A 12,230-nucleotide genomic window follows, 5' to 3' on the forward strand; every position below is an offset into this window, starting at 1 on the left:
GTTCAGAGATGTAGGGTGGGGCATAGTTATGATGTGCCTTGAATGTCAGCGTTATTTTGAATTTTATTCTGAAAAGTAGTGTAAAGCAGGGATTGGCAGGGGAGGAGCAGTTTTTTTCAGTGGGTTTCGATAACTTGATCAGTTCAAGCTATTTTACATTTTAATGCCGAAAACTTGGTTTTCGATTTTTTTCAGGTTGTTAACCCCGAACTTGCTGATTCAAATTTTTTGACGTTTGAGTTTTTTTTTTAATTAGAAACCATCCGAGTTGTGAATTCATTCCAGGTTTAAAAAAGCTCACATAGCTCTAAAATTCGACAACCCTAAAAAAAGTGCACTATGTGTGATTAGAATTTGCAATACAGTTACAGTCTAACAAAGAATAATACATTGCAAAATGTGAATTTTTATTACAATTTTTGGATTTTTTTTCTTCTTATATTTCCCCCTTTCCTCATTTGACTTTGAAAAAATTTGTCCTATTTCAGTGAGTGGCCTTTGTTTTATTAGAGATAAGCAAGGTACAAGAACAACATTCAAGAAATGGGACATCTGCAATGTTTAAAAGGAAAAAGTTAGAATAAAAGGCAAAATCACAGCAGAAGTGAAAAAGCTGCTTACCTTAAAAAAAAAAAAAAAAGGGGGTGACTATCTTATGAACCTGTTTTTAAACAACATTATTTATTGCTGCAACAGCAAAGTTAAGTATAATGGTCTAAGCAAGCAAAGCCCAACTCTGACAGGGAAAGAAAAGTAAAACAGATGCCCATCTCATGGGGCACTGGAGTGCTGAGCTAAAAGCCAACAGCTGAAACATTATTCTCACAGATGGCACTGTTTTGGTTGATATCTGGAGTGCTCAGGTAGATTAGCATGCATTTATCCAACAGACTGCTTCCCTAGGTTCACGGAAAAAAAAAACATCTTTCATCCTTAACACCTGATACAACTGCATCCAGTCTTTTTACACAAAACTATGTTGTATTGTAGGACATTGTATTTTACCAACACTAAGAGTTCACGAATGAACTCGAATGAACTCACAACTTGAATGGTTTTTAATTTAAGAAAAAACTCAAATGGAAAAACCACGAATTAGCAAGTTCGGGGTTAACAACCGGAAATAACCCATTTTTCTGCAGGAAAAAACTAGATTCGCTCGAGTTTTTGGGCAAAACTCTCCAAAAAAAACGGACATCATGAAGGCTATTAACATCTTCAAATGGTTCAAGGGACCTCTGCCATTGACTCATACGTTACCTCATCAGGTGTATTTTCCATTCAATCTATTTTTTTTTAAAACTTGATTTTGACCTAAAAAAAACCCTCAAATTTTTGTGACAAAAACAACTCAAACCTTAATAAATCTGCCCCTTAGTGAATTATCGATTGGATATCCCTATAATATATAGTTCTTTGGGAATTAAAAGTTAAAATTTGTCTTGAATTGAAAAACCCTCTTCCTCACTTTATTTGCATCTTAGATTGTAAGCTCCACTGGGGCAGTGCTCATGTGAATGATATCAAATCTGTGAAGCGCTGCAGAATATATCAGCATTATAGAAATAAAGAATATTACTAAATAATACTAATATGTGGCCAGTGGGAAAGATGGGCTGAGTTCCAGAGACTTGTCATTCATAAGTCACAGGACATTTTATCCTTGTTTATCCTTGTATCCATAAAAAAGAACAGGCAAATTGTAATTATTATATGCAAGTAATTGGCTTATTGTAATACAGGTATGGAATTATTTCCCTTTTTCCTTTAATAATGAAACAGTACCTTGTACTTGATCCCAACTAAGATATAGTTAATCCTTATTGGAAGCGAAACCAGCCTATTTGGCTTATTAAATGTTTACATGATTTTCTAGTACCAAATTATTATAATTTGGTATGAAGATCCAAATTACGGAAAGATCTGTTATCTGGAAAACCTCAGGTCCTGAGCATCCTGGATAATAGGTCCCATACCTGTATTAAAATAACTAATTTGACAATATTTTGTGTGTAGGTTATGGTACATATTGTATTTTACCTGTAAAAAAATATATGATGTATGCATATAGAAAAATAGTAAAATAGAAGACAGAATTTTGGTGCCCATCAACAGGAGTGCCTGGCAAATATTGCTCCTTTGTACAGTGCATTTGTACGATGCATAAGGCTACAACAGAACTTACATGGATGAGAATATGCCATTTGTTTGGAGAAATAGTGGTCAAAAAAAACTAAGCTAACCGAAAGAGGCAATACTAAAAGAGATAAAACAGTGTTAAACAAAGTCAAACTCAATATATCACATGATATATCACATGAAACTAAGCTGGAGCAATTGCAGGAATAGGACATATGATCATTGAATTCTGTCATATGCTAAGATGAATCAGCCTTTATAGTTAAAGGAACAGTTACATCAAAAAAATCAAAGTGTTGAAAAATGATTAAAATATAATGTAGTGTTGCTCTCACTGATATCGTTTTCAGAAACTCTGGTAAAAACCGTGTGTTTGCTTCACAAAGACTACTATAGTTAATATTAACAAGCTTTTGTGTAGCAATGGGGGCAGCCATTCAAAATCAAAAAAGTAGAAAAGTCACAGGTTACACAGCAGATAACAGATAAGCTATGTAGTATACAATGAGATTCTTCAGAATGTATCTGTTATCTAAGTACCCTGTGCTTGAATGGCTGCCCCCATGGCTACACAGAATTAATATAAACTATAATAGTCTTTCTGATGCAAACACACCGGTTTTACCAGTGCAGCACATCAGTACATTGTATATTCATTACATTAAAACACTTTAATGTTTTGATGTTACTGTTCTTTTAAAAATGGAGCAGTTCCTGGAATTGGCAGCAATATCATGATACGCATGGGTCCCACTACTCACCAATATGGTGAAATTAAAGCCAGTGGCTATTGGAGAAAATGCACAATTTCTTCTGCAGTAACAGATGCATAGGGCCTCTATAACTGCTTTGCCTGGCTGACTGGAATGTAAAATGCAGTCGCAGCTATACTTATATTAGCCTACAGTGAAGAAAAATTGAAGAGGATGTTAAAATTGAGTGCTGGAAGATGTCACTTATAGCGTATGCTTCGGCAATGTTGCTAGGGAAATCAGAAAGGGATGGGAGTGAAAATATTTGAAACATGCATTTTGAGCAGCTTTAACTATTAATGCCCTGCCCTTGTTTTGTACACTCAAGTTGTTGATGCATCCCAACAGCACACATACTCTATTGGTTCCAAAACAGATGATAAATCTCTAGTACACAAAGCCAGATGTATTCAGTCTTGGTTTCAGGAACATAAAGATATAGAAAATTGTTTTATTGGAGCAGTTTGACCACGCTAATGGGCAGATTTATTAAGAATTAAGTTGTGTTTCGAGTTTCAAGGATATATTTTTGGTCAAAAATCTACTTTTCGGGTAAAAAAAATAGAATTGAAAAAAAAAACCCCGACCATGGAAATAGTTCTAATCCGAAAATACACCATGTAAAACCTGTTGAGGTCATGTAGGAATCAATGGCCAAGGTTCCTTGAACCATTCAAATATGTTAATAGCCTTCATGATGTTTGAGGTTTTTTTCAGAGGGTTTTGCCCGAAAACTCGATCAATTCGAGTTTTTTTCACTGAAAACTCGATCAATTCTGGGGGTTTTTTCGTTGAAAACTTGACCAACTCGAGTTTTCAGGTTGTTAAACCCAAACTCGCTTATTCAAGTTTTTTAGAATCAAGTTTTTCCTTAAATAAGAAACCATTCGAGTTGTGAGTTAATTCAAGTTATAAAACAACTCGAGAATTCGACCTTTGTTAAATAACCCCCAGTGAAATTTCAGGCATGGTTTTAGACTTGTTACGGTGTAGCAGCAACATTGATTCTTTTTACATTTCTACATTAGCTCTATTGACGGCAACAGCCCTGAATGGTTGCATTATCTCTCGACTTTGCTATATCTCTTGACAGTCACTGTATTCATTTGTACATTATTTACTTTGAAAGCATGTGATCCTTTTGTGATAATCAGCTGCACCCAGCAGTAGGATTTCATCCACGAGGCCACTCCAAATCTAAGGACATTTTTAATTAACACATTAGGAGTTCTAGCTGACGAAAGAAAGAGGTCTGATTTTTTATAAGATTCTGAAAATACGTTCTAGTTCTGATGCAATTTATTTTCAACTTTGAATTTTGAATCTCATCTGTCCATTCTGTGCACAATATGAACTTTTGAATGAATAAATTTCAGAATGACAAAGTCCTTTTTAAAATTATTGAAGAATCCTGCAATATATTATTTTTCAACAATAAACAAAAAGTAATCAACTCTTTTACAATTAATGCAGCTCGAACCCTTACCATTATCATCATGAGAGTATTCTACTCCAGAGACAGTGCACCTTCGGAAAACCATTTTATTTTCAGTGAGTGTTCCAGTTTTGTCAGAGAAAACATACTGTATCTGTCCTAAGTCTTCAGTAATATTTAGAGCTCTGCACTGAAGTTGGGAATCTGTTTCTTCATCATATAAATCTTTATCTTGGTGAATGAAATACACTTGGCATATTTTCACTATTTCAATTGAAACATACAAAGACACTGGGATGAGCACCTACAATTTAAAGTTGAAAAAAGCACCTATTAGTCATCGTGATTCAAACTAATTCCAGTTTTAAGAAAGGTGTAAAATGTTTCCCTGCTGGTAAACTGACAAAAAAGACCTTTGCAGATATAATATTGTTAAAAATGTGTAAAGGGAATCTGAAGGACTGGGTGCAATCCCTCATACTAAGGTTGGGGAAAGTGATGAGCTTTTCAGTCTAGAGATGCATGGTAGTGATGTGCAGGCCAGGAGAAACTCAACCTACACCCGACCCTAACCTGCAAAATATTGCCATTGTAGGACTTGCGCCCAACCTGTACCCACGTCTTCTCACTCTGTAGGCTACTTATGTGCATGCCTTTGGTTCCAAAACAGGGAATCTTTTGGAGAAAAGGAGGAGTATACTTCCCCAGACTGACCCACACCCAACCCTAACCTGCACTAGTCATCCACATTTCAACCAGAATCCACCCAACTGGCAGTAATACAACGGTGCCCGCAGGTTACCGATCAATTCACATATCACTAACACATAGGCTCAAAGGCAAGGCAGAAATAGAAGAGCATGGTCTATATAGGTAGAACTCAGACATGGCTGGCTGGACCAAAACATGCATGAAGACTGCCAGTATTTGGCAGACACATTTTGGAAAGGCCAAAATCCCCCAGGAACCAATTGGAGCTTACGAAGTGGAGTAAGTATTGAACATCATCAAAATAAGGAATATAAAACAGAAATAAATACAGTACTCATTGCGTTGATAAGCTTTGACATATTTTTGTCTTAAATGGAGGGAGTTCACAGTATAAATTTAGTCAAATTACCAACATTAAAAATATATATTAAATAAAAGTATATATTTAAATGCATATGCTAAGTTGGCATGCTGATCATGACCCTTTCTGTCTCCTTTAGGTTACACAGAAGTTTTAATTCGGCATGCAGACAGAAGCAAAGAGTTGGATGGCTACATGTGACATGTAGCAAGTGGTTTGCACGCATCAAAAGATTGAACTCCATGGGGATAGTAATGTATTAAAGGTATATGCACTAATATAGTTTTTGTCTAAATAGCCACTTTATGTGGTACCAAGGAGCATATTTGGATATACAGTACCAACTGAAAGTAAATGCCAAAAATTCATTTTAATAAATGTGACATTTTTAGAAAAATTTTACAGATGACCCTACCTGCAATACTATTATCATGGTGAAAAATAAATATACAGCTGAAAGAAATGGCTTAACATATTTGCCATCAGATCCCAAAACATCAAACACGGGTCGCTTTTCTCCATATTGCCAGACCCAGAGAGCATGACCTGTGCAAGAAAAAGAGGCTGTTATTACATCTTATTTCCCAACATCAAAATAAAGAGTTTGGCAGGTTTTAGGTGCCAAGCTTTTTATTTATTTATTTTTAAAAACTTTTAGGTATTCAAATGAAGAAATCACGCTAGAGTTTATGAGCGCTCGCATTTTTGTAGTAGCTGGAGTCTTGAGCATTCTTACATTGTCATTTTAAGCAAGTTTGCAATGCATTTGCACTAAAAATTGTGAATCATTCGCAATAAAGTATTTTTTTTTTTATCATAGGTCTTTCTATAGATGCCAGGTGTGGGGGGGTTGCAACCCATTTTTTTCCTTGACAGAGTGCGCACAAGCAGATCATATGTAATGTTGAGTGTAGACAGAAATGGGTTCAAAGTTGCTACTGCGACTTTATCTAATTGTATTTAAATAATTTAATTTTTTAATTTGTACTTTTTTTTACAGCTCCTTAATTTTCCATGTGTTACCCATCTCAGCCTTCAAAAGCTCTGGGGCAAATGTTGCCTCTCCTCCATTTATCAGGTTCCTGTTTACTAATACAATAAGCTGCATACAAAAATGGAAACAGGCATTTCTAAACTTTGTGTCATGTCCCAGCATAAGCTGTCATCATGCTGTTGTATTTCATTGCTCCTTTGACCAACTCTCTCTGCTGGACACTTGCTGTAAGTGCGCAAGGCCACTTCCTGTATTTGTTCTGCACCTCCACATGGCTTATGGCAGAACTGCATTTGGACTAATCAGGCTACCATACTCCCACCATGTGACCTAGAGCAGTGCCTTGTAGGAGCTAAGACTCCATTTTACAGACCATCCTGTGGAAGAAGTACGCACTACTTTCTGTTTCACCTATTCCCCTTGCCATCCAGTAAAATCTACAGACTTCAGTTCACAGTCTCTTTATTGGAGTGTGGGGAGGTTTAGCTGCATGTCAAACTACACAGTGTCCCAGGGTAATACGTAGGGAGGACAGAACACTTTGCAATGCCAGACTCCTACTAATCTTGACATGCTGCATGTTGCCAGAAAAGAAGAACCAGCATTAAACAAAAGGGAATGCTGAACAATATGATTTTTGGTACTGGCACAATGTTGTGACATGTATGGGGTTAAGAGCATAAAAACAATGCTTTCAGTACATTAATAGATTAATTTGAATAATAGTAATATACAGTAGGTATGTAAATTGTGTGTGAAAGCACAGGATAATGGTAACTCAAGAGACAAAAAGCTAAAATCTAATAGTGTTGGAGCCCCTGGACACAATTTATGAAGGCAGACTCTGCTGCTTTACATTTACATAAATAGATGCAATAAGTAAAGAAATATATATTGCGTATGTGTTAAAAATAGACAGTACATTAGGGCTGCAAGGCCTGCCAATAGGGCAGTTACAATTTAAAAAAAGGAGAATTGCAAAGGTTAAATATTTGGTTAACTAATTAAAAGGAGACAATATAAATTAGACATATTGTTGTACAGTATGGGATCGGTTATCCAGAAAGATCTGAATTACTGAAAGGCAGCCCCCATAGACTCAATTTTATCCAAATAACCCACATTTTAAAAATGTATTTCCCTTTTCTCTGTAATAATAAAACTGTACCTTATACTTGATACAAACTAACATATATTTAATCCTTATTGGACCTATTGCAACCTATTCAGTTTATTTATTGTTTACATGATTTTCTAGAAGACGAGGTATGAACATCCAAATTACAGAAAATTCCCTTATCTGGAAAGCCCCAGGTCCTGAGCTCCCGAAACCCAAAATACAGTATACAATACAGGCCTCTCTGATGTTATCAGGCAGAAAGGGTTGAACACAGGTTCACAGAGAAGGAAAACCCCTGGGCTCAAAACCCCTCCCCCCTCCCCTGTGTTGCCCCCCCTGCCTCCTCCCCCTGGCCTACCTGTCCCCCTGGGCAAATGCCCCTAACTTGTTACTCGCCCCTCTGCGCAGGTCCTGTCCACGGAGTTCACAGTCGCCATCTTCTCCCCCAGCGCGTCTTCTTCCTGCTTTGACCGGCATCTTCTGGCGCATGCGCAGTAGGAACAGTTACCGGTATGGATCTACTGCGCATGCGCCAAATGTCACGAAGTGAAATCGGAAAACTTTGTGACATTCGGCACATGCACAGTAGATCCGTACCAGTAATTGTTCCTACTGCGCATGCGCCAGAAGATGCCGGTCAAAGCAGGAAGAAGACGCGCGTGGGAGAAGATGGCGACTGTGAACTCTTGGACAGGACCTGCGAAGAGGGGTGAGTAACAAGTTAGGGGCATTTGCCCAGGGGGACAGGTAGGCCAGGGTGGAGGAGGGAGGGGGGGGCAACACAGGGGAGGGGTTTTGCGCCCAGGGGGTTTCCTTTTCCTTTAAATCTCTTACCAAACTCAGGTAGGTTGGCCCATTTTCGAGAAGGGTGAAGAAGGGTTGAGAAGGGTGAGGGGTTGGAAATTCCTGACCCAGTATCACTAATACAGTCTTCCTGCTGCTGTTCTAAGGTTGGTTGCATGAGAACACAGTTCTATATGAAGGCTAATTCTTTATATAAAGGCTGCATATCTTACCAACAGCTGAAAAAAGGCACATCATGAGGAGGATTAGAACACACCAAAATACATCTTTATTCATTTGCCTCTCGAGTTTACTACGTTTGTAGCGAGGTCCATTGTTGTTTAGCAAAGCTTTAGTTTCATGGCCTAAAACAAAATATATAAATATTTATTAAAATAGATTGTCTTAATAGCATACTCCTCATGCCTTTATTTATAGCAACATACCTGCATAGATAACAATGCCAGATACAACTTCTGTATTACGAATAGTGCACCCTCGCAACAGAAGGTTTTCCTTAAAAAGTCCAGACTTTTTCCCATTTTTATGGCTGTTGAAAAACATAAGAAATTCCTGAAAATAAATATTGCTATCATTTATATAGCTCCACACACTGAAAGGGGTTACGAAGGCACACATTTAAAGACTTAAAACCAACCTTGTATAGTTGTGATAATCTGGAGTAGGGGAATTAATTTAACAATTTCAGTACCAGCCAATTTCACACCCAGTTTGCAAGCACATTTTCAACATACTGTGCCCTCTCTCTCTCTCTCTCTTTAGGGGCTACTTTTAGCTTCCCTAAGAATTATTAATATTTTTGCAAGCCAACAAAAACTTTCTATATATGACTGAATTACCAGAAGTATAATTTCCTACAAGATCTCCAGCTCACACAAACCGTTTTCTCAAAGCTCCTTAAAAATCAGTTTCTAGAGGAAACAAATGTACCTGCCTATCATAACAGATTGCAAGCTCTTCTGTACAGGGCCCTCATTCCAACTTTATACTGCAACAATTACTGCACCCTGTTTGTGTTTATTCCTTGTAAAGCAACGTGTACATTTGTGGTTCTATATAAATAAATACAATACAAATAACAATATGTGAGCTAATGGTTTATTTGAAAACTTGAATTGAAAAGTTAAAGTGTTTACCAGATAATAAATGAATATTTAATTTACACACACACCTTCTATATATGTTCTAAGTCTAGCAATGACCTTGGGTTAAGAAATGCCTCAACAAATAAAATATGAATGACTCTATAAAATGCAACTGTAAAATTGAATAGAATCTGTGTTTCCGTAAACCAAGCAAATGTTAATAACATTTATTAGATACAACTGTCATAGCATTTCCCATAACAATAAAACTAACCAAGGCTGTGAACAGAATTTGGTTCCGGCACTGTGATTTTGTGCCCTAGGAAGCATATGGTCTCATTTTCATGACGCAGAAATCAGAGATAAGAGAATTTTCAGATGCTGAAAAATTTAATTTTGACATCCAGAGGGTAAGATCTTGAAAGTCCCTCAATATACTCCTTTATACACCTAACAGCATTTTGTAATATGATGTTATAAAAAATTAAAGACTTCCCTACTACCATTTTTATAAAGTATTGCTTTTCATCGTTTCTCCCCAGGCATATTGTTTCAGATCATGACGTACAGTTTTTACATCTAGATATATATTTAAAACTTCTCTCCTCCTTCTACTTAACTGAAAGATATCCATTTGAACTTTTAAAGTCTTTTACGTTAAAAGTTATTACTGGAATGTAACCATTTGTAGAAATCCCCTACAATATTGACAATATCTTCTGGGATTTGAACCAATGACCATGGAACCAATGACCTCCAGCATCCTTTAATGTACAGGAATGACATCAGTTAGCCAGAAAGCTCCAAATAACAGAAAGGTAGTCTCCCACAGACTCCATTTTATCCAAATAATCCAAATTTTTAAAAATGATTTCCCTTTTCTCTGTAATAATAAAACAGTACCTTGTACTTGATCCAAACTAAGATATCATTAATCCTTTTTGGAAGCAAAACCAGTCAGTTTACATGATTTTCTAGTAGACTAAATGGATGTAGATCCAAACTGCAGAAAGGTCTATTAACCAGAAAACCCCAGGTTCTGAGCAATCTGGATACAGGTCCAATACATGTATTAATTAGCTTGGTCCTATAATTCATCTTCCTCTCTTCCCTGACCACTGTATGTAAGGATCTCCTTATGTCATCATCAAGCATACCTTGATTAGGCCTTCTCTAGCTCAGCGTAAGTTGCTGACTGCCCTCATGTTAATCAGTTATCATGCACATATGATAATCAAGCCCAGTATCTGAGTGTATTATCTTTTGTGTCTGTGTGCAGGGTAGTTTTCCTGTTGCCCATTTTTATCAGATCTTGGTATTACTGCAGTACTCTACAGCATGGTGACTGCAGCTGCTACCAATAGCAGAGACCAAACAAAAACACCTAATGTTTCATAGCTTTTAGTGAAGCTTGCAGTTTTTGCTATTGTTGGTTGCCATCTTCTAAATGTTTGATTATGCCAAGAGGGTCAAATCACATATTTATTTCACTTTTATCATGTTACATTGTGCCTGTTACATTGTCCCCTCCATGCTTCTTGTACACACTTCATTAAAGTGATTTTTATGTAACAAGTGGTTTCTTCAAAGTAATCAAACACTGACTTAAAATACTTACATGTAACCACGAAACCTGGCTAAATCATTGTTTGGTTTCTCACATTCAATGATGCTATTAAACGTCATCGGATCAAATTCAGATTCCTGAAAGATACACAGAAGCAAATATATACATATAAATGTAAGCATAGTGAAAGCTAAATAAATAGTACATTAATGTTTATTTAAATTATATATGAAATGTTCTTTTGGTGACTACATACTTCAGATATCTTACCTGCTAAACAATGTATATATCCATACATCTAATAGTTCCAATTTCTTTCCGTTTGTAAAGATTTCAACCAACCAGCTTTGAAGCACATCCTGCATTAAAGGGACAGTATACCCTCTTTTGCAACACGGGTTCGATAGATAGGGCTTGTGTTGACCTACTTGTTACCTACCTTTGCTATTAATTGAACTAAACTGGGAATACAGGGAAACCAAAGATGTTCCATATTTGGTTCTTGCAAGGCAAATATTGAGATTACCAGTTCACAGATATGCGGAAGTCCATTTTACAGGATGTTTACATATGTATTTGTAATGTAATTATCTACATTGCAAGGACCAAACACTGAGTAGCTTCATTTTCCATGTGTTATTCAAGAAATAACAAAAGTTTTTTGTTTTTTTTTATTAAAACCACAGGCAAAGAGTATGTTGTGCACAAGCCCTATTCACAGAATCCTTGTTAAACAATAGGTATGAGTTCAACTCTTTACAAAAGAGAAACAATAGATGCAGGTTGTTGCTGCATTTTAATTACATTTATCCTTTCTGGTTTAGTTTACTAACAGGTTGTGCAAATAAAGTGCATCGGTAGCAAATTTCAGAGACAGCTGGTGCCAATTGCAAGTGGTAGTACAGGTTTTAGCCAAAAGCCAGACACAAATATATCAGTATGTCAGCTTAGCAACATATCACTTAAGGCCAATGGTAGACTAGACGGTTTCATGTATTTTAAACACCACAGTTTTAGGCAGGCAAAACACTCTACCCAATGACTTCCATGTGAATCTCCTGCAGATACTTGTGCAAGTGCTTGTCAAGATATTGTTACCCGAAAACACAACAGTTTGCATTTCCAGGGAATAATTGGCTGATAAGTACTTGTGATTCACATAGAGGTAACTGTGGTCAGTTCAAGACCTCAGTTACCTATATATTTGCAAAAGTTAGATTTGCAGATCTATGGTATCACCAAATCTGTTGTGAAATAAAAGT

The 12,230-nt window shown here is 36.6% G+C and overlaps 1 protein-coding gene across 2 annotated transcripts in view; it reads right to left on the bottom strand.

Moving 5' to 3' along the window:
* The window catches only part of LOC108708431 (phospholipid-transporting ATPase VA), a 77,049-nt gene that overhangs the window by 25,259 nt on the left and 39,560 nt on the right, over window positions 1–12,230 (bottom strand). For both annotated transcript variants that reach the window (XM_018247118.2, XM_041582379.1), the window contains exons 3-7: window positions 11,020–11,105; window positions 8,742–8,845; window positions 8,529–8,660; window positions 5,814–5,944; window positions 4,378–4,630 (exon numbers count right to left, since the gene is read on the bottom strand). In XM_018247118.2, coding sequence (XP_018102607.1) covers window positions 4,378–4,630; window positions 5,814–5,944; window positions 8,529–8,660; window positions 8,742–8,845; window positions 11,020–11,105 — 706 coding nt within the window. The remainder of the gene's footprint in view (window positions 1–4,377; window positions 4,631–5,813; window positions 5,945–8,528; window positions 8,661–8,741; window positions 8,846–11,019; window positions 11,106–12,230) is intronic.

This window comes from Xenopus laevis, chromosome 2L (genome assembly GCF_017654675.1).
Source record: "Xenopus laevis strain J_2021 chromosome 2L, Xenopus_laevis_v10.1, whole genome shotgun sequence".
Classification (NCBI taxonomy): Eukaryota; Metazoa; Chordata; class Amphibia; order Anura; family Pipidae; genus Xenopus; species Xenopus laevis.